This window comes from Zingiber officinale, chromosome 1A (assembly GCF_018446385.1).
Source record: "Zingiber officinale cultivar Zhangliang chromosome 1A, Zo_v1.1, whole genome shotgun sequence".
In the NCBI taxonomy this organism is placed as follows: Eukaryota; Viridiplantae; Streptophyta; class Magnoliopsida; order Zingiberales; family Zingiberaceae; genus Zingiber; species Zingiber officinale.
In genome coordinates, this window is record NC_055987.1 from 155,826,949 (window position 1) to 155,851,055 (window position 24,107).

A 24,107-nucleotide genomic window follows, 5' to 3' on the forward strand; every position below is an offset into this window, starting at 1 on the left:
GGATACTTGACTGAAAATCCTAATGAGTGAAGCTAGGTGAAAGTCCTGGTGAGTGAAGCCAGGCAGAAGGAAACCCTAGTGAGTGAAGCTACGTGAAAGTCCTGGTGAGTGAAGCCAGGCAGAAGGAAACCCTAGTGAGTGAAGCTAGGTGAAAGTCCTGGTGAATGAAGACAGGTAGATGAGAAGACCTAGTGAGTGGATCTAGGCAGAAGGGAAGTCCTGGTGAGTGAAGCCAGGCACGGGAAAATCCAGATGGGTCAAAGTTGACCAGACATCTGGTGAAAGTCCAAGTAGATCAAAGGGATTGACCGGATACTTGGCAAGAGGAGAAAAGTCCAAGTGGGTCAAAGGGATTGACCAGACACTTGGTGAGAGAGTCCTAGCTGGTTAAGGGTGACCGGATGCTAGGTTTTATGTACCAACAAGTCATGGTTGACTGGATGTTGGTTTAGGGGGCTTTGGACTTGCTTTTGGGCAAAAACCAAGATCTGGATTAATCAACCGATTGATCCAGCAGATCTTGATTGATCAGCTGATCGATCTAGTAGATCTGGATCGATCAGCCGATCGATTGGATCATGCCCAATCGATTAGTTGATCGATCGGGTGAGTCCCCACAAACAGAACCCCTTTGGATCGATCCGTGGATCGATCCAGAGGTCCCAATCGATCAGTGGATCGATTGGGAGCTACTGTTTGTGCGCGATAAGCCCTGGATCGATCAGCCGATCGATCCAGGCTATTCCAGAGAGCACAGAGGAATTCTGGATCGATCGGTTGATCGATCCAAAGCCTCCCCGATAGATTGGGAGCAATCCAATCGATCGGGATCCGACCGTTGGCGTCGTATTTAGCTGTAGGCGAGCGTTTCCTTCAGTAGTGCTTACACGATTTATCTCCGATCTTCACCAGCGACTCCACAACTCTCTCTCAAGTTCAGATCGCCAATTCTTGGAGGTTCTTCCAAGTCAAGAGGCGGATCAAAAGCAAGAAGAGAAGTTAGGCTTAGGGTTTATTGTAAGCTTTTGCTTGTATTTCATATCCTTTCCTTTCTTCTTGTATTGAGAGTTTGTAAAGGTTTCTCTGCCTTCGGTAGTTACCGTAGAGGAGTGTGTTTCATAGTGGAGGGTGCGTGAGTGTGTGGATCCTTGGATTAGTCACCTCTTGTGAGGTGGATACCAAGTAAAATATATTTGTTAGCGTTGTATTTTGTTTCTTGTACATTTCCGCTGCACATCTTTGAATAAATAAGCAACGCCAACCACGAAGCACGCGACGAGCTATTCACCCCCCCCCCCCCTCTAGCTACTTTTCGGTCCCAACATCCACCTCACAAGACGTGACTAATCAAAGGATCCACACACTGACGCACCCTCCACTATGAAAACCACTCCTTTATGGTAACTACCAAAGGAGGAGAAGCCCTACAAGTTCACACTACAAGAAGAAAGGGAAAGGGAACAAAATGCAAGCTAAAAGCTTACAAATTAGCACAAGAAAGCCCTAACCCTAGATTTCTTCTTCTCGTTGTAGATCCGCCTCTTGACTTCGAAGAACCTCCAAGAACCTTCAAGATCTGGCGTGAGAACTGTGGAGAAGTAGCTGGAGTTGCTGTGAGGATCGGAGATGAGAGTCGTGGGAGTTCTATCGAGAGAACAGCTCACCAGCAACTAAATACGACGCCAACGGTCGAATCCCGATCGATTGGATTGCTCCCAATTGATCGGGGAGGCTTTGGATCGATCGGCTGATCGATCCAGAGTGCCTCTGTGCTCTCAAGAATTGCCTAGATCGATCGGCTGATCGATCCAGGGCTTATCGCACAGAAACGAACCTCCCAATCGATCCACTGATCGATTGGGGGCTCTGGATCGATCAATGGATCGATCCAGAGATGTTCTGTTCGCGCGACACTTCTCCCCAATCGATCCACTGATCGATTGGGAGAATGCTGTCATGGGGACTTGCCCAATCGATCAGCTGATCGATTTGGCATGAGCCAATCGATCGGCTGATCGATCCAGCTCATGTTTTTTTGCCCAAAACTAAGTCCAAAGTCCCCTAAACCAACATCCGGTCAACCATGACCTGTTGGTACATCATGCCTAGCATCCGACCACCCTTGACCTGTTAGGATTCCCTCACCAAGTGTCCAGTCAATTCTTTTGACCCACTTGGACTTTTCTTCCTCATGCCAAGTATCCAGTCAATCCCTTTGACCTACTTGGACTTTCCAACACCAGATGTCCGATTAGCCTTGATCCATCTGGATTTCCTCGTGCATGGCTTCACTCACCAGGACTTTCCCAATTGCTTGGCTTCACTCACCAGGACTTCCAACTGCCTAGCTTCACTCACTAGGTCTTTCCCAATTGCCTGGCTTCACTCACCAAGACTTCCTAGTCAAGTATCCAGTCAATCGTGACCTACTTGACTTTCCTTTACAATCTCACCACATGAACAATTGCACCTGCAATCTCCATGTCTTGTCTCCATGTATTGTCAAACATCGAAACCAAAACATTAAGACTCAAGCTTGACTCAATTCAATCTCAGTCAACACGGTCAACCTTAACCTGAGAATATTGCACCAACAATCTCCCCATTTTTGATGTTTGACAATACCTTGTTTAAGTTAAGCTAATCCCATAGCCTCAACCTTCTTCATGCCACTAGGTAATGAAGACGTAAGTTAAACCCTACATTCTCCCCCTAAGAGGGCAAACTCCCTCTTAGATAATGAAGGTCTAACTTAAACCCTTCATTCTCCCCCTATTGGCACACATCACAAACATTCCCTACCTTTGGGCACTCATCAAAAACAAACTCTCCTCCTGAAGAGTTACCCTTCGTTGTTTACAACTTCACTCGTTGCTCACAACACAATAATGAAGGTCCCATACCCTTCATTATTCTCAACGCTCATCCTTGAGCATATATCACTTGGTATTCACACACGATTTAAATGAAGGTCTCATACCCTTCATTAGCATCACATGCTCATTCATGAGCATGCACCACTTGAACAATGAAGATATCCACTCTCCATTATATTCAAATGCCCAACATTGAGCATTTTCACTAAAGAAAGTAAACCACCTTCCAAGGTGTATGAAAAATAGATTTTCATGTCCTTAAAGAGTAACTCCCCCTAAAGACATGCACGTAACTTCTGTCATTGCACCAACAATGACTTGGAATCCCTAAACCTTTAGGAAATCCAAATTTAGAAGTTTTGAGGTTCAAAAGTTCAATATTGAAACCAAACCTCAACCTAAACTTCTACTTAGTCTTCCTTAACTAATCCATCCTTGTTTCATCATGAAAACTCCCCTTAAATGTGTATAAATATGTTTTGAGGGGTTAGAAATGGTTATCTAGACTAAAGATGGTCTAAAATGCTGAAATCAGACTTTACCAGCCAAAAACAGCATTCTCAATCAATTGGAGTTGGGTCCCAATCGATTGAACCTGCTTGAATCGATCCACTGATCGATTCAGGAGGGTTGGATCGATCGGTGGATCGATCCAGGAAGCTTCTGTTCGCGAGAAGCTTGCTCTCAATCGATCGCCCGATCGATTGAGACCCTTCAATTGATCGGGTGATCGATTGAAGTTCTGAAAAAAGCTGAAATTCCATTTCAGTCAATTTTAGAAACCCCTAAAAAAATCTACAAAATTCCAAAAATCATAAAAATCGTTGTAGACATTATTTAGGGCATATAGTATCATGGAAAAAATAGTTTTATAAGAAAATACTTCATATTTTCAAAGATTGACACAACTTGAAAATTTGTAAACACTTTAGTGTTTTCTTCAAGTTTGTGCTCAACTATTCAATAATGATTATTATCGAAAGATAGTCTTCACCAAGGTTTTCCAAAAGCTTTTTAAAATGATTTTCAAAACCAATATCCAACCATGTTCCTTGGGCTCAATGCACATGACTTGTACACTAGCTTTCCCAATGATTGGAAAACACATAACTATGTGTTTTGATGAACCTAAAACTCAAAAGAATGCACTAAATTACATCTTGAGTTTTGTTCATCATCCTAACATCTCACTTGCATCTAATGTGTACAAAAATACATACAAGCCACCTTATAGTTCTTTGTGAGATGTAAACTTTTGGTTTTGCTCTAATCTAGGGTTCATGCATATCTACTTAGGCATTTTGAGGTTATGAACATCCACCAAGGATGTGATTTGTTAACAAATGTCATTTGTCCTTAAATTGCAAGGAATTAACATAATGCATGATGTGATATGACATACATCAAGGATAAATAATTTTCAAAAGAAAATTTCTTATAACTATATAATGTATGTATGACATGACATGATATTTTTATATTTTTCATAATAAAATGTGAATGCAAAAATAAATATGATGTCATGACATATTATGGGCAAACAAAGCATGGCAAATTAGCATAAATAAAATACCTAGGTTGTCTACCTAAGTATCCTTAAGCCTTAGCTAAATTAAGATTTAGAACCTAGATTGCCCACTATTTCCCAAGAAAATGCCGATAATCCAATTTTGACATTTCTTTTGATTTTCTTAATTTGTGTCAATTTAAATTAAACATATTCCTCAAATTTTGGCACAATTTACTCTTTTAAAGAGTAACCAATTGAGTTAAGGCATACATTGCCTTTAATTTCCTAAGAACATACCAAAATCCCAACTTGGTAGTTCTTATGATTTTCCCAATGTGTGTCACTTAAAATATCATCCAATTTATCAAATTGTGACACATTTTACTCTTATAAGAGTAAATAAAAATTCTTTTCATTTTACAAGGTTAACAATAACCTTGAAAATGCTCGCCGAGTGTCAACTTCATCAAAGTTGGGTTAACTACCCTCCTAATCGGAGTTGACACTCTCTAACCCATTTATGGGGTAGAGAAAATGCTCCTAGGAACCCAACACCTATTGGTGCTCCTTGGATACTCTAGGTATTCATTAGGGATAACTTCCATAGATACCTTCCTAGTGACTTTGTTTGGCTTCTTAGAAGCCTTGGTCACTTTTTCTAGGTCAACCCTAGGGATTTCTTCCCTTGTGACCTTTTTAGTGACTTTGTTAGACTTCTTAGAAGTCTTAGTCACCTTAGTTGAAAAAATACTCCTAGGGATAACTTCCCTTGTACTTTTGACTTGACCCTTAGACCTAGACTCGGTTTCATAGCTATATGGAACCCTATGGTAAGAAATTACATCCTTCTTAGCCTTAAGTTTGTATCCCAAACTTCTATAGCCATTGGATGACTTTTGTTGTCCTAGACCTAGGTTTTGCTCATTTTGCCCTTTTTAGGATATTTTCCATCCTTTTTAGGGTCTTTTCTAACTTATCAAGTCTTGACTTCAAGACTTGATTTTCCATCCTTAGGTCCTTAGTTTTTTATTTATCATTAAGTCCATGAGCATTTCTATTTCTAGGCTTATAACTAAAATCCTTAGAGTTATTGCCTAAATTCTTATCTACCTTCTTAACCCTAGGTGTGGTAGTTTTAGCATGAACAGCCATGTGATTTTCCTTAAAGTTATCATACTTTCTATTTTTATGGTAAATAACATTAAAATGATAAAAGTTAGAACTAGCATACTTTTTACCATTATTTAAGGGGATAGGCTCAATAAATGATACCTTTCGTTTTACCTTGGAGGCTCCCCCTTGAGTTGTGCTTCCTCCATGAGCCTTGACCGCTTTCTTCCCCTTGGGACATTGGCTCCTATAATGTCCCTTTTGGTTGCACAAGAAACACACAATGTGCTCCTTACTCTTCTTTGTTCCGGGAGCGGTCTTCTTGGGCTTCTCCTTGCCCTTTAGTGCCACTTGACCCTTCTTCTTGGCCAATTTGGGGCACTTGCTCTTGTAGTGCCTATGTTCCCTACACTCAAAACATATAATATGATTTTTATATTTAAATGAAACATTTATACCTTCATGTGTTGGGATGGCACATGATCCTCCATTTGATCCGGAGGTAGATGCTTCCTCTTGATCCGATGATGATACTCCTCCAGTAGATTTGACTCGACTTGTGGAGGTAGAAGCTTCTTCATCATCTTCTTTTCTTGACCCGGATGTAAAAGCTTCTCCTTCTTCTTGATCCAGCGTCATCAAAAGTTACTCCCCCTCAATCCTAGAGGTGGAGGCTTCTTCATCTTCATCTTCTATGTGAAGCAAAGAGTATGCTCCCTCTTTGCTCTTTTCATTGAATTCCTTTGAAGATGAAGCTTCTTGGACTTCTTCTTCGGAAGTTGAGCATCTCTCAACCTCGGAGTCCTCTTCCTCTTTGTCTTGATCCAATGAGTCACCCTCTTTGGATTCTTCTTGGATTGGTACAGTGGAGGGGATCTCATGAAGCATTGCCAACTTGCTCCAAAGCTCCTTGGCATCCTTGAATTCTCCAACTTGAGCCAAAACATTGCTTGGCAATAAATTGACCAAAAGCTTGGTCACTTTATCATTTGCCTTGCTCCTTTGAACTTGCTCTTGACTCCATTTGCTTTTCTTGAGAGGCTTGCCCTTAGAGTTTGTTGGAGCTTCAAAACCTTCCATGAGAGCAAACCATTGCTCTATCTCCATCATCAATAAATTCTCGATCTTTGATTTCCAAAGATCGAAGCTTGTTGAAATGAATGATGGAGACACCCTTGTATCAAATCCAAGCCCGTCTTGGAATTCCATTTTAAGTTGAGCCTTTTGATGAAGTCTTCGACTTATAGAATTGCTTTAACTTCTTCACCCTCTAGCTCTTGTTGACCCTTCCGGCGATGATTCCGGTGAAGAGCGGCCTCGATCTGATACCACTTGTTGGGACCGAAAATGGAGCTAGAGGGGGGGGGGGTGAATAGCTCGGTGCGCTCGTCATGCTCTTCGTTGCTTGTTTCTTCAAGATATGCAGCGAAAAATACAAAGAAACAAAATACACAACGCTAATAAGAGGATTTACTTGGTATCCACCTCACAAGAGGTGACTAATCCAAGGATCCACACACTCACGCACCCTCCACTGTGAAAACCACTCCTTTATGGTAACTACCAAAGGCGGAATAGCCCTACAAGTTCGCACTACAAGAAGAAAGGGAAAGGGAACAAAATACAAGCTAAAAGCTTACAAGTTAGCACAAGAAAGCCCTAACCCTAGATTTCTTCTTCTCGTTGTAGATCCACCTCTTGACTTGAAAGAATCTCCAAGAACCTTCAAGATCTGGCGTGAGAACTGTGGAGAAGTGGCTGGAGTCACTGTGAGGATCGGAGATGAGAGCCGTGGGAGTTCTATCGAGAGAACAGCTCGCCAGCAGCTAAATACGACGCCAACAGTCGAATCCCGATCGATTGGATTGCTCCCAATCGATCGGGGAGGCATTGGATCGATCGGTTGATCGATCCAGAGCGCCTCTGTGCTCTCAAGAATTGCCTGGATCGATCGGCTGATCGATCCAGAGCTTATCGCGCAGAAACGAACCTCCCAATCGATCCACTGATCGTTTGGGGGCTCTGGATCGATCAGCGGATCGATCCAAAGCTGTTCTGTTCACCCGACACTTCTCCCCAATCGATCCACTGATCGATTGGGAGAAGGCTGTCGTGGGGACTTGCCCAATCGATCAGCTGATCGATTTGGCATGAGCCAATCGATCGGCTGATCGATCCAGCTCATGGTTTTTGCCCAAAACCAAGTCCAAAGTCCCCTAAACCAACATCCGGTTAACCATGACCTGTTGGTACATCATGCCTAGCATCCGACCACCCTTGACCTGTTAGGATTCCCTCACCAAGTGTCCAGTCAATCCTTTTGACCCACTTGGACTTTTCTTCCTCATGCCAAGTATCCAGTCAATCCCTTTGACCTACTTGGAGTTTCCAACACCAGATGTCCGATCAGCCTTGATTCATCTGGATTTCCTCGTGCCTGGCTTCACTCACCAGGACTTTCCCAATTGTCTGACTTCACTCACCAGGACTTCCAACTGCCTAGCTTCACTCACTAGGTCTTTCCCAATTGCCTGGCTTCACTCACCAGGACTTCCTAGTCAAGTATCCAATCAATCGTGACCTACTTGACTTTCCTTTACAATCTCACCACATGAACAATTGCACCTGCAATCTCCATGTCTTGTCTCCATGTATTGTCAAACATCGAAACCAAAACATTAAGACTCGAGTTTGACTAAATTCAAGCTCAGTCAACACGGTCAACCTTGACCTGGAGAATATTGCACCAACATATCCTACTCCAGGCACCTAGAACCCTTTCAGATACTACGACCAAGGCTATAAATACATCCTTGATCCAGAAGCTAGATAGAACAAGCATTCTTGCATCCGCACTTGTACACATCTTAGTTTTCATTTAGCTTCTTATTTTCTGTGCTTACACTGCTGTAAAGAGGCTTCTCCGCCTAAAAGAGAAATTATTGCTACTCTATTCCTTCGATTAACAACCTCCCCGGTTGTAACCAAGTAAATCCTCTAAGCCTCTGTCCTTTTGTTTATTTAGTTGTTTTATACAAGTGTTTTTTTAAGTCTGAGAAGGGTTTGTTTGCTTTTATTTGTGCAGGGTTATTCAACCCCCCTTCTAGCCGGACAACGGTCCTAACAAGTGGTATCAGAGTCAGGATGCTTCAGGAGGACTAACCACCGATCGAAGCACCGAATCAATGGTCGGGCCGAGCATATACCCACTGAAGTTTGAGGGGGAATTCGCTAGCTGGAAAAAGTGAATGCAGGTATTCTTTAAAACTGACTTTGAATTACTTTTAATAATGAAGTTTGATTTTGTAGCACCCGAGGGTAAGGAAGAATACTAGTGGACAAAGAAGGAGCAGGCCGACTACGTGGTAAACGGTAAAGCAGAGTTCCATCTGTTGAGCGTCCTTCCGCCACAAGAAATCAACAGGATCGACACCTAAAACTGAGCTAATGAGCTTTGGGAGAAGTTCCTTGAGCTACACGAAGGGGCGTCCGAAGTTAAGATCGCGAGACGGGGCTTACTTCGCAACCAGCTCACCAATCTACAATTTGAAGAAGACGAAACAATTGTACACCTTCACTCGAGGATTAAGGAGCTCATCACCAGACTTTCTAATCTCGGAGAAAAGGTAAGCAATTTAGATTCGCTAAGGTATGCTCTTAATGCATTCCCTAGAAATACAAAATGGGCATCACTAGTAGATGTCTTCTATATCTCCTTGAACTTCTGTGCTTTGCATCCAATAGTCTAACCTACAAGAACTTCTCCTTACCAAAAATCTAGCCGTTAGTTTCCTTGAACTTTTCCTACACACTTACCACACAAGTGAAATCCAACTTCTTTACCTAAACTTAAATATTTGTTAAACATCGAAACATCATATTCAGGCATGATTGCACTAACAACTATAATATAAGGAATCAACTATTTTTATTTTAATTAAAATTATTATATATAAAATAATTATATCAAAATTTTTTTTATTAACTTGGTAAAAAAAATTAAACTTCATCAAAATCACTTTAAGTTAGTGAAAATCACTTTAAAATAGTTGTAACAACTATTTAGAGTTACAACAAAACTCTAAATCTTAAATTCTACATTTTGAACACTATTATACCAAAATATTGTTTTCATCAATTAGTCAAAATTATTTAAATTTCATCAAAATAATTTTAAAATAATTATAATAGTTTCTCAACTAGGTATTATAATGTACGTATACTCTAAAATAATTATAGTAGTTACCAACCAACTACTTGTTGATGCGGGTAGCATCAGACGATTGAACCTGTGTTTTGATAATGACAAAGAGTTCAAAGTTAAGTTGTCTTGTGATCTAACAAGGGTTGAGCCAAGTGTCCAGGAAAGTCCTAAGTGTACTTAGGCAAAAGTCCTAGTAATTCTAGGCAGGTGGAAAATACTAGGGGGTGATAACCCTAGGTCCTAGGAGATGGTAACCGCAGGTGGAAAGTCTTGGCAGGTTGAGCACTTTGGGCAAAACCCTAGAGTCTGGGACTCTAGGTGAAAATCCTGGTGGTCGCAAACCAAGTGGAAGACTGGACGGGTTGGAGATCGGACGTCTAGCGGAAAAGTCCTAAAGACTCGGACGCTGAGCAAAAGTCCAGTCGGTCTGGAGGACCGATCTGGCAAAAGATGAACTCTCCTGAGAGGAGTAGGTGAGGACGTGTTCCCCGAAGAGGGAATAGTAGACGTTGGTTCGACCTAGAGTTTTAGCGAAACTCAAAGTCAGAACCGGACAATCAGGAAACTGTCAAAATAATTTATTTTGTAGGGTATGTTTGGTATTTTGGACTAACATATTTTGCAATGAGCAAAAATGACTTAAAAGGCTCAGATGAACAGTGTCCGAGGCGCCTTCGAGGCTGTTGGAGGTGCCTCGGGTGCTTTAGGCAAAGGCTCCGCTCAACAAGGCGCGAAGGCGCCTTCAAGGAACTTGAAGGCACCTTGGATGCTGGGTGGAAGGCACCTTCCATGGAGCTTGAAGGCGCCTTCGGAGAGATAGAGTTCGCAGAAAGCAAACCTTATCGGCAACCGAAGCTAGGGGATAAAGCCTTAGCTGGAGGCGCCTTCTGTGGAGGTTGAAGGTGCCTTCAACAGCCTATATAAGGCAGGTTCGAGAGGATGCCAAACAACACACACTCTTGCGATCATTCTACGACGTGCTACTAAAAAAAACGATCCTACAACTTTGTGACTTGACTCTGGCAACCGAGCAATGCGACTTCGACGACCGAAAGTACTACCTTCCAGATTCGCAAAAGTCATCGGTATACTTAATTGTTGCACTTAGTTTAATACTTTCATTGTAATACATCCTTGTACTTATTTCTGAATATATAGTGATTGCCCAACGAAAGCGATCAACGATTGTTGGCCTTGGAGTAGGAGTCGTCACAGGCTTCAAACCAAGTAAAAGAAAAGTGTTAGCGATTGCTTTGTTTTATTTCTTATTTTTGCTGCGTTTCACTCGAACGATTTTTAACAAACGTAAAAAACCACAAGCGCTATTCCCCCTCTAACGCATCTCGATCCTACACTACTATAACTTATAATAACTATAATATTACAATAATTTTATATTAGATATTATATTATTTGTTATAACAGTTAGTGGTAGTTACTAAAATAATATCAAATAAGAATATTTTGAAGATAAAATATTTGATGAGATATTTTTTATTTTTTAAAATGTGTTTTTGATGATTTATATAATTGAGAATACCCCTTTTATTTTATTTTTGTTCCATGTGTTTCTGCCAAACGAGGAAAACAGGAGACCAAAAAGACTTGTAACACGCGGATGGTGCACACTGACAGCAAAAGCAGACTCCCCCACTCGAGCTCACTTAAGAGATATTTGTCAGTGTTTTTGTAGTAAACCTAGAAGACAAAATATACAGCTCAGAATCAAGCTTAGTTGTTAAAAAGCACTGCACACATTTCCTAGTTTACAGTCTTTATTCAGTGTATGGCTGTTCAGGAAATTGCTGTCTTCTTGGAAAGAATTTGGAAGACTGTAACTCGATCTAGCTAGGGTGAGCATTTCGGCGACAACAGAATGACAGACAGGTCCCAGCAGCATGGTAACTTACTATATCTCAGCAAATTCAGCTTCAAGAAGGATTCCCTTGCGATACAAGATTCAAATTTTAGATATTGTATGCCACTTAGATTGAATTGTGATTCATAGCCAATGAATAAAAAACATAGACAGAAGGGATGATTTTTTCCTAACATGGATTAGCCATCTTCTTCATATTGCCATGCAACCTGCGCAACTCATATTAAAGCAAATTCTTCAACTACCTTCTCACGTTTGCCTTTGTGGTGATTAATTCGGTGGGTCACAGAGTTATCTCTAATGGCTCGACATGTTTGTTTGTTTTTCAGTGCATTAACAATCATTTTTCTTTGATGTATATCCTAGAAAAAGACAACAAAATGAAAAAAGTTTATTAGACTTGCTAAATGGTTCAAGCAAAAGAAAAAGATTGTTTTCTGCCGGATTTAACTTATTTAAAAGAATCAGATCTCGAGAGAAAGAAATGAAACCTCTTCTTTTGGAAAATTCTATTAACAATTAATTGCAAGATGTGGACAGCCAATATATTTATTAATTTCGAATCCATCGTACCCGTAATTCATTTGCTCTTGTCCTCTTGACATAGCAGCCACTGACACCACTGATGGTTTTCTTTTATTTTTTTGCGGTTTATTATAATTTGTAACGATACGATTAGCGACGGTTTCAGTGTGTAAGTACGAGTTGTATCTATCAATTAAGTTGATCTCCAATAATAGGCAGAATTAATGATTAATTAATTGATAGAACATTATCTTCTTTCCTACGTGTCGCACTCACGTGAACCATGACTTGAGGCAATGACAAGGTTGACCTATGTAGACTCCCTTGCACCATCAGATTCCCATCGGACGGTCTTAGTCGATCGTTGGGGGGCGAGGACCACGAAGCGCAACTGAACCAGTCGCATCACCGCGCCCGTGACGAGGGCTGCCGAGGAGACGAGATCGTGGCCGTGCGTTGTGGTGCCGGTCGTTAGGGGCGACGACGCGTGGCAAGAAGATGAGCTGGTCGTTAAGGAGTTCCAGGGACTGAGACGCCAGTTGTAGCGTAGGTAAAATGGTAAAAGGGGAGAAAAGAAGGGGTTGGTGGGGGATAAATAGGCCATCGCATCGCAGCCCATCCGATTCATCCCTTTCAGTCTCACTCTCGATTTGGGTTTCAACTAAATCCTGAGCCTTTCATCTCGTTTCAGTGATCTGAAGGTTGAGAAATGGCGGAAGGAGGTGACGGAAACTCTTTTTCGCTGAATGTTCTGGTTCCAGAGTCGTAGAGAGGGAGATGATTCCGGCGGGCGGTTCTGGACGGATCGACGTTATGTTCTCCGATCATGTCGTTTCGACGAAGAAGACGGTCCCGGCGGGAAGTGGGAGGAGTAGGGTCATACGTGTGTTCTTCGTCGATGCCGAGGCCACCGACTCCTCGTCGAGCGACGAGGAGGAGCGCGGTGGCCTTGGGCGCCGAGTGAAGCGCCACGTGCGCGAGATCCGGATCGAGGGGGCGGCGCCGACACAGCGGAGGATGAGGAGGAAGGTGAAGTCGGAGAAGAGGCCGGGAGAGGTGGGGAAACAGGGGAGGCGGTTCCGAGGGGTGCGGCGGCGGCCGTGGGGCCGCTGGGCGGCGGAGATCCGGGACCCGAACCAGAGGAAGAGGGTGTGGCTCGGGACATTCGACACAGCCGAGGCGGCGGCGGCGGCGTACGACGAGGCCGCCGTGAGGCTGAAGGGGACGAAGGCGGTGACAAACTTCCCGGAGAGGGCGACCTCGCCTCCACCTAAAAGTGACGGCGCCGCCGCCGGCTCGCGGTCTTCTCCTACGTCGGTGCTCCAGTACGGGAAGGACTGGACAGCGCCAGTCGAATTCCTCGACTTCGGGTTAGAGGAATTGGGAGGGCAGGCGCCGCCTTTCTCGCTGCCAGACTCGTACTGTTGCTCCTGGGCGAGTCCGAGACTGTGTGAGGTGGAGTTCGGTGACTTGGACCCGGATGACTTCTGCTAACCAGCGTAGTTTTTTCCTTCGTTTTTTCCCCTTCTTGATTTTTGTTTTCCTTTTTTTTCGGTGTGGAAAATTGAGCGATAATGGAGCCATTTTGATGCGGAAGAGAAAAATGTGGCGGCTGTTCTTCAAATGCACTAATGAGAAGGAAGAGTATTTTTTTGGCCTTTTCTACTAATTAATTTTGTGTATGCAGATTTTATTCATCCTTTTTCATTATAATATTGGATTTAGTCCATTTGGAATTAGGGATGTCATGTAAGACAATATCATGATTATCTTTGGTAAAGGATGGCAACTTTGGAACATGTATCGGAATTGATTCATTGAGAGGGGAAATTGTTTTTTTTTTTTTTAAGGAGAATGTGGGTTTTGAATGTGCTCGTGTATAGTCATTTTCTATTGAATTTAAATATATAAATGCACTCTAAAAAGTAGCAAGTTTTGCGGCAACTAAAGCTGGCTGTTAGATCATTGTCAAAGCTCATTTAGCTACCCACAAAGCTCAAAGCACCATTAGAGTTTACAGACGAATGACTAGAGCACATGGAACTACCAGCTTGGAAGTTTAATAAACCAGAGATCGAATTAGCATTTGTCAGATATCATCTCTTATAATAATTACACAATTAACGTTCATCCCCAATCTAACTCTTGCTTAATTCTAATATCTTCAAGACTCGGATCGTGTGATCATTTAGAGTAAAAAACATGCTGCTATGATCCCATTGGCCACCACTTGTATGGGGTCCTGTCAAGTGTTTAGCTACTCCAAACTGGCTTGACTTGTCTATCGCTGCTCGATCTTGTGGGGACCAAATTGATCGCTCAAGGGCATACACTCACGCGGTGCCAACTCACGTGCGGAGTAGCAGCTTAATTCGCTTGGTCCCCAAAAGCATGGCTCAGCGTTTATTCGAGAACATCTTTAGTCACCAAAACCTCAAGTTGATGTTGCTCTTTGGATCCTCTCCGTACAACAACAAAATGTAGGATACCAGCGAGATCAACAGCAAAATGTAGGATACCGAAACTGGCAAAGAAAAGTGGTGGGCGCATGAGGCTCGAATAATTAATGTATGCGATCAATGGGAGCTAGCACATTACCTGCAGTATCTTTGCGTTCCATATGCATGCATTCGAGATCACCAGCCATGAAAGCGCCCATGCTTTGCAGTGTAGCATGATAAAACTTAGTCAAGTAGATCAAAGCCCGTAAAAAAGTAATTAAAACAAAGTTTAGAAAACTGACCAATCTTTTCTTGATTTGGTTTGTCTAAGTCTAACTGTGCCCCCAATCGGTTTGCGCAAGCAAGGATCCAGGGGAATGCAAAGCAAGGCATGCTCAATTGCAGCAGCAGCAGCACTCGATGCACTTGCTGATCAAGCCATGTGAGTGGGACCAAACACGGTTGGTTAATTTCTCACAAATTCACTTGTTCATGGAGCTTCCCGAGGAGATAAATCATTCAGCGCCCACCACACGGACAATTGCAAGCTATTCATTCACGAGGTTACGAGGAGCTAGCTAGCTCCGACATCAAATCAAACTAATCTGTACGACTCCGTAGATTTCAGATTCTGGACGACGTTAGTACAGTAATATGCTTAAGGTTCAACTTTTCTTTCACTGCCAGCTGCCCTACGTTTTCTGAATGAGTTCTTGAAGAGAATCAACGAGTATGCATGGTTGAAATACTTGGATTTTAAGATATAAAGCGACTTTATTTCCGCTAAAACTTTTCAGGGAGCATGACTCGTGTCCCAGACTAATAATGGTCCAATAAAAAAAAATTATTTATTCGCAACAGGTTATTGAGAGCCTATATTAATGTTATGTTTACTGGAAAAGTAATTTATGGTGAGAAATTATTCTTGAAAAAGAAGAAGAGAAAGGGTAGTATATGTATCATTTTTTAGTACAGAGTATAATTTTATGAATTAAAAAATATATATGAGTCATTTTTTTGATATATGGTGTAATTTTGTAAATAAAAAGGATACATATATCATTTTGTTTCCATCTACTCCTTTCTGTCCGATTTTGAGATAATCGATTTTGACTCTAAAACTATCCGCGGATGGAATGCATTTCTCTTCCCTCTAAAAACTTTAATGAACTAAATGGCGGAGGTTTTTCTACCGTAGAAATTTTTCCTTAATTTTACTTTACGCTCTTCTAAGTAAACTGACCCTAAAAGTACATCGTTAATAGTATTATTAATGACATGCATATTGATGTGTGTTGTTAATAGTATAAACTTGAAAAAAAAATCAAATATTTAATAACAATGACGGCATGTAAAATAGGCACGCCGCGAGTACTTTTATTTAGTATACGCTACGAATGGAACTACAAAAATAATGAGATCTCCCTTGATTAAAAAAAGAATCAGCCCTTGGATGGGTCTAGTAGCTAGTGCATGAGGTGTTGCCACCATGAGATATGTGGTTCGAATCTCGATAAAACTAAGATAAATGTCTCCCTTATGTGCTAGTCATTATTCCAAAGGCTAGTAGCTGCCCGTGATTTACCTCCTCCGTGTTGGCCCTGGGACGGTTTGGCGGGGGCGCTGGAGGCGAGCGTATTCGCCTTTTTTTTATGCCACCAAATAGCAAGTTAAAAAGGTTCCCTCAAAGTAGTGTGCTGGTTAAGACATAAGATGTTGTCATATGAAGGCTTAGGGTCGAAACTTGACATATATGAGTAAACGTTTCTCATGCCTTGACCACTTATACTTAAAAAAAGGGTAAAAAAACAAAGCAAGTTAAACACTAGAGTAGATTAAAAAAATGCAACATAGGTTAAAAAAAACGCCAAACTTTGTCCCTCCGCAACATAGCTCTCTACCTCTCCTTACTCATCGTCGTCGGCCACATACTCCTCTCTGCTTCTTCGCACTCGCCGCCACCGGACGCAACACTCCTCTCTGCCTCTTTGCACTCATTGTCGTCGGCCACAGGACTCTTTGTCTCTTCACATCGCAAGACCACAGTAAAAGTAAGCAAGCCCTCCACCTGTTCCACACTTTGCATCAAGCCAAAAGCTCAAAGTCAAAGGTAACCCTAATCTCTAAGTCCTAAACTTATTTGGGCGACGCCACTCGACGCTAGCGAAGCAGTCACTGTTTGTGAAGTTTGTTCTATTGATTTAAGATGATTTGCAATGCGCATAAACTTTTTTTAGGTTTATTTGGATTTGGAACTTTTTTTAGTTTTTTACTAATTTGCGATGATTTGTGATCCTGTCCATAAGTCGATGAGATGCAAATCTAGGAATATGGATGTTCCGCTGACCGCTTGTAGACTCCATTCCCCTTGCACAACAGATGACGTCAGTGCCAAGCCAGAGAAGGGGTTCCTGGCGTTGGCTATCCGACGCTCAAGTAAGTCACCGACGATGAAGTAGAAGGCGGAGCAACAAGAACGAAAACTGTAGCGTAAATAGTGTATCACGTACCTCCACCGATGCTTGGACCTCCTTTATATAAAGCTCCTATAGCGCGCATGCCCACTTCCCAAGATTTGCACGCTTATCAAAGTTTTCTCTGAAAAGACTTGTCAGTAAAGTGTCTCTGACACAATACCTTAACAAGCCGAGCATATTTCTAATGTGACAGTGGAAGCTTTTGTCATACGATCTTCCGATCAACCATGCCTGGTGTCAGCGGCACTAATTCCCAAAAAGTTGTCGATGGATAACACAGGGGTTCTGCTGCTAGGCCGAACGGAATTGCCGCTCGGCCAGAGTTTCGCTATGTCCGTATTACGTCCGCTCGGCCGTAACTCCGTTGTGACTGTTGAATCCTGTTGTCGGGTTGAGCGGGGTAGCTGCTCGGCCAAGATACCATATCCTCCTGGTGTCCAACACCTCCTTAAGCATCGGCTGTTCAACGCATCCCCCCGAGTCAAAGGTAGGATCAGATCGGGCACCTTCTCCTCCCGATCGGGGACATGATCGCCTGACAAGCCGATACACTTATCGTTCGTCCGACCATATGATACCCAAACGTTGACCATTTTGACTTTGACCTCCATCGTGACAATTATCCCCCGCAGGATGGGCCCTTCCTTATCACCGCATCAATTTGCAATGCGTGAAATCAAAAGTAGATTTTGGTCAATTTACTCTATCTCACTTATATATATACTTTATAATGCGTTCCTTGAAGGCTTGAAGCACTAATTATCTTTTACTGCATCACTTTATTTTGGGCATTATTTCTCATGAGAAGTTATGGTCATGCCTAGTAGATGAGCCATTTCATTCTCCTTGGTGATCAATTATTCTTTGTCTAAATTTCATTTCTAAAGGTAATACTATGTTAGTGTATTAATATTAGTTTTGCTTTCAGGTGGCCCTATTTGTACAAAAACTATGAGGTAAGCATGATATATTTTCTTTTTTATTTTCTCAAGTAATTATTGTTTCTTTTGTGCAGTGGATTTGTATTCTTGTATCCCCATCAGTTTACTTACTAGCTTCATATGATCTTCTAGAAGTTGGATTTGTTTTATGTATTTCTCTTTGAGTGTGTACGGAAGTTATGGAGTTCTTCCCAAGGTCAACTTCTTACAAGTTGTGGAGTAGATTATTCTCTTCTGAAAATGATGAGATTCGTTTACATTTCTTGATAGATTTGCTAAGGTTTCTATTTGTTTTTTTTTTCTGTAAATGAGTTCTTACTTGTAACTTTTCTTATGTTAAAGGTGATCTAGTTGATGTTGTTGTTCCATACATGGCCGAATCTATAACTGACTAAACTTTAGCAACTTTTCTAAAGAGTATGCAATCATCTTTCTCTAACTCTTTGCCAATGTCTGTATATATGTACATGCACTTATACTCATTTGTATGTGTGCATTATGTGCATTTTCACATAATATGAGTTGTCATTCCTGGTTGGTCTAGATCAATAGAAAAAGCATACTAAACGGAGAAATGTAAAAGGTGGACATCAGCTTATGACACAAATAGCAAGCCAATGAAATTTGCTATTATGAGTAAAAACTTCTCTTGTTCATTGTATGGATGAGGGTATAAGTCTTTGAAACCCCCTTATTATTCATCGAATCACTTAAACAGTGTCACACTTTGTTGAATATGGTGTACGACTATGTTTTAAGTAGATGTTACATCTTGAACTTGAGCTGAATGTTTATCACATGGAATAAAGATTCAACAATATTTTTGTTATTATCTTAATCGCAAATGATGCACATTGTCATACAAGAATAGGTTTTCCTTCTATCGTGATAAAGTACTGCCATATTTTTGCTTGCGGGCATTATATAATCTATAGATCACTTTTAACTATCAAAATTTGGACTATGATTGATATGACTAAAACAAGGTGTAAGTAACATTAATCTTTTCTTACCATTCAACTTTATATGGCAATATCTGCAGTAACATTAATATTAGCTAGATAATTAAATCTTTATGGCTTGATTCTATCTCTACACTTTGTTATGCTAGTTCAACAACAAGAATGACCATATTGGGATCAACAATATTGATCTTTTCATGTAATCACATTGTGTAAGGCTTATTCTTGGTATTAACAAAGTCATTTAGGCAACAACATGATCTTTTCATCTAATCACATTGTGTAAGGCCTTATTCTTGGTATTAACAAAGTCATTTAGGATACGCTAGATTGTTATTAAGTTTTCTCTCTCCTTTTCCCTCTTTACACTATCATACTTGATCCAATTTATCTGACACTAGATATTGCTGATTTTATTTTTCATACTTGACCTAATTTATTTTCATCTTATTTATACCTACACAATTAGTGATTACGGATTATTTTGTGAAACTTAAGTCAAGTCTTATTTTGTTGGTATTAGAAATAGAACCTGGTGATAGAGTTAAGGTTGATGAACCTATTGCCTGATTGAAACTGACAAGGTTTCAAGTGTTATTTCTATCTTATTTAAGATATTTTTTTTACTTAATTAAGTTTTTATCCATAATCCTTTAGTCAACTTTTATAATTTTATTTGTATATGTTTTTGATAAGTATTCATGTTGCTACACTAAAAAAAAAAAATCACTATTTTGGGACAAATTCTGGGACGAATTTATAAAATATTTTCGTTGTAAAATTTTTTGGGACGAAATCTGCGAGGAAAAAACTTTCGTCCCAAAATTCTTGTTGCCAAGTTAGCGACGAATTTGAGGATGAAATTAGAGACAAATAGTATCTTTGTCGTCAAATTTGTCGCCAAGTTTGCAATAAAAACAATATTCGTCGAAAATTGCTACAAAATTGGGGACGAATTTGGCGACAAAATTGGCAACGAATTTAAATTTTGTCGTCAAATTCGTTGCAAATTCTGCAACAAAAATAATATTCGTCATAAAATTGTCTTTAACAACGAAAATAACTCTTGCAACGAATAATATTTTTGTTATAGAATTTGTAATGAATTTGGTGACGAAAATAATAATATAAAAAAATTTATGATCTACGACAAATTAATTTTTATGCCAAATTTGTAACAAATTTGATGACAAAAATAATAACAAAAAAAATTTATGATCTACGATAAATTATTTTCGTCCCAAAATTCATCCCAATTCTGGGACGAAACCACGAATTCATCCCAGAATCTGGGACGAAACCACGGATTCGTCCCAGAATCTAGAACAAATTTGTGAATTCGTCCCAAATTTTGGAACAAAATTGTGTATTCGTCCCAGAATTTGGATGAATTTTGGGACGAAAAGTAATTTGTCGTAAAATTATCGGTACACAGTAAAGTACGATAATTTGGCAACAAACTTTTTTTGTCGCCAAATTCATCCGTAAATCCCATAAACCCTAGCAGAATCAGTTTGTTTCTACAATTTCCAATCTAATACATATAAACCTGTGTACAACAAAATTAAATATCACATCATAAACATTCAGCACATCCTAATTAACATTACCACATCCTATTTAACATATATGCACATCTATTAATATTTAAAATCAATTTTACAATAATACAAATCCAAAGTTCTCAAAAAGTTATACAAGAACATTCTTCTTAAGACTCCAAGAACTTATACAAGTTCAATAGACCAAAAAGCAATAAAAACCCAAAACCGCCTTAAAGTTATACAAGTTTTTTCAAAATAAAGAATACATACATAAACTCATCTTCTTTTTTCACAAACTATCTTCTCCATCAAATCTTATTTTCCTGTATAAAAACATACAAATAAACTAGATCATTTTCTAACAAGAAAAATAATTACTTAAATTATAAAGTTAGAGTGATAACAAATAATATAGCATGATGAATTGGAATGCATTTGTCATCAATATGTTATTTTTTCTGCCCTTATGGTTTATATACAAAAATGGAACGTTAATTGTTTTAATTGATAACTACTGATGAATATGTATGTCAAAAAAAGTTTTCATCTATAAGTCTCAAGCTTCAGCATTACACATGCTGCTCCCAATTGCAAGGTGCTTGTTGCCAATCCTGCAAACACTAATGCTCTTATACTGAAAGAGTTTGCTCCATCTATTCCAACAAAGAAAATCACTTGAAAGGAAAATAGTTATTATGGTGTGGGTACATTGTCTCTATACTAGAACAAATCTCTATCCGACTTTATTTCTTGCACTTTGCATCTAAAAGTCCTCCACAAGAAAGTATGATTTTGAGGATGCTTATATCAAGCATAAAGGAATCATTTTTTTCTTAAGTAATGTTTTTAGCGGGCTTTAAATCCAGGTATAATCCTTGCCAAGCACCACTATGCTTGCAAGTCCTGCAATTCAACACCTTCCTCCAATATCTACAAGTATCCTAAATATGTTACAAACTATTTCACCACATTCAATTGTAATTACAAATTGCCTCAATATGATACTACATATTTCACCACATAAAATTATAACTACAAATATGATACAACCTATTTCACTACATCAAATTGTAACTACAAATATCCTAAATATGATACAACCTATTTCACTACATCAAACTATAACTACAAAAATCCTATTAGGTTTAATCTGACATGGAGAGAATGGGGTGTCTTCTTAAAATTCTTATCATATAAAAATGTCTCATATGATGAAAACACAAAATAGTCAAGATTAATTAGATGATACTAGACTTGCATTTAGTGCTCATGGTTATTTGGTGTGAGTAAAAATCTAATCATAATTCAGAATTTTAGCTAATAATATAGTAGTTATAATTTTCAACAAGTTCATTTAGGAAGGATCTACAAGAAAATTTTATGGAAACATTGGATCTATTACAATTAATCAGAACTCACCTTATGATAATAAATCACAAATACGAGTGTCTCCAACTAAACCGAGCTTACGCCAAATTGAGACCTGCACAAATAAGATTACAAATGTAGTCAATACCTTATGATAATAAATCAAAAATAAAATTAGTTAATATAATAATTAAAATAGACATCTATAGTCGTGGCCACCGGGGGCAGTCGCAGCCACCGGGGGAAGCTGCAGCCACCAGCGGCAGCCACGGCCCTCGGGGGCAGCCGCTACCACCGACATGCGCCCTGGTGCAGCCGCGGCCACCGGGGGCAGCACACTGGCACCAGGGGCATGCAACACACTTACAACAGGGGCATGCAACACATGGGCACGAAGGGCATGCAGCACACGAGCACCGGGGCCAGCCGCAGCCACACCCGGCCACTCGGCCGAGGCTAGGCCCGGCCATACGCTGGCATGTGCAGCTTGGTGTTGCCACGCGCGGCCAGGCGTTGCCACACACGGTCAGGAGAGGCCGCGCTTGGCCACCCGAGGCCGCGCTTGGCCACGCGAGGCCAGGTGCACCCTGCCGCAGGCCAACCACGACTACAGATGAAGAGGGGAGAGGGGAGAGGGGAGAGGGGAGAGGGGAAAGGGGAGAAAAGAGAAGAAAGGAGCATACCAAGACACTACGTCGTGGGTGAAATCGTCGGAGATCGTTGCCACTGCCGAGAGAAGAACGAGATCCGAATGTGGCAAAGGAATGAGAGAGTTTGGAAAAGGGGATCTGGATGGGGCAAGAACGAGAGATTTTGGGTGAGTTTTAGGGTTTTTTAGCAACAAAAATATTTCATGCCATTTTTGTCCCTATTTTTAGTGACGAATATATGGATTCGTCCCCAAATCTGGGACGAATCCAAGGTTCGTCCCAGATTTCAAAAAATAAAAAAATAAAAAAAAATCAATTGAAAGCTCTAAAAATTGACCTAGAGATGTTGAAATTTCATTAAACAAGTTTCTATGGGTTAATATTTTTCTCCTGATCATAAATATGTCTTCATCCAGAATTTTAACCTAATATATTGACTGTGATGATTTTTTAGCATGAATTAGGTCATATTCATGTTAACCTAATATATTGACATGAATTAGGTCATATTCATGTTAACCTAATATATTTTTAGCATGGATTCATGAATTAGGTCAATATGTTAAGTTAAAATTATGGATGAACATATATTTATGATCAAAATAAAATTATGAACCAATAGAAACTTGTTTCATGAAATTTTGACATCTCTAGGTCCATATTTAGGGCCTCCGATTCATTTTTTTTATTATTTATTTTTTTACTTATGGGATGAATCCTGGATTCATCCTAGATTTTGGGATGAATCCATGGATTCATCCCAGATTTTAAAAAATAAGAAAATAAAAGAAAAATCAATCGATAGCCCTAAATCTAGACTTAGATATGTCAGAATTTCATAAAACAAATTCCTATGGATTTTTAATTTTCTCCTGATCATAAGTATGTCCTTATCTATTATTTTAATATAACATATTAAGTGTGGTGATTTTTTAACATGAATATGACCTAATTCATATTTAAAAAATCACCACAATCAATATGTTAGGCTAAAATTATGGATGAGGGCATATTTATGATCAAGAGAAAATTAAAAATCCATAAAAACTAAACTAACATATTGAGTGTGGTGATTTTTTAATATGAATTAAGTCATATTCATGTTAAAAAATCACCACACTCAAAATGTTAGGTTAAAATTATGGATGAGGACATATTTATGATCAGGAGAAAATTAAAAATTCTTAGAAATTTGTTTTATGAAATTTTAACATCTCTGGCTCCATATTTTAAGTGTTAGATAGATATCCAATCATGCGTTGAACATTAATATACTTAATTAATAGTAAATTATATATGTTTCACTAAATATCGACCTAGAGATGTCAAAATTTCATGAAATAAGTTTTTATGGGTTCATAGTTTTCTCCTAATTATAAATATATCCTTATCTAGAATTTTAACCTAATATATTAACTGTGGTGACTTTTTAACATGAATTAGGTCATATTCATGTTAAAAAAACACGATCTAATTCATGTTAAAAAATCACCATACTCAATATGTTAGGTTAAAATTATGGATGAGCACATATTTATGATTAGGATAAAATTAGAAATCCGTGAAAAAATTATTTTATGAAATTCTGACATCTGTAGGTCCATATTTAGGGCCTCCGAT

General features: G+C 39.7%; 1 protein-coding gene across 1 annotated transcript; it reads left to right on the top strand.

Annotated features, from left to right (window-relative positions):
- The first annotated feature begins 12,707 nt into the window (after positions 1-12,707).
- On the top strand, positions 12,708-13,911 carry LOC122011576 (ethylene-responsive transcription factor ERF070-like). Its single transcript, XM_042567963.1, has one exon. The coding sequence runs from the start codon at positions 12,882-12,884 to the stop codon at positions 13,596-13,598; it is 717 nt and encodes a 238-aa protein (XP_042423897.1). The 5' UTR covers positions 12,708-12,881; the 3' UTR covers positions 13,599-13,911.
- The last annotated feature ends 10,196 nt before the right edge of the window (positions 13,912-24,107 follow it).

Excerpts from the sequence above, each read along its gene's own strand:
- LOC122011576 (XM_042567963.1), top strand. The coding sequence starts at position 12,882 with ATGATTCCGGCGGGCGGTTCTGGACGGATCGACGTTATGTTCTCCGAT.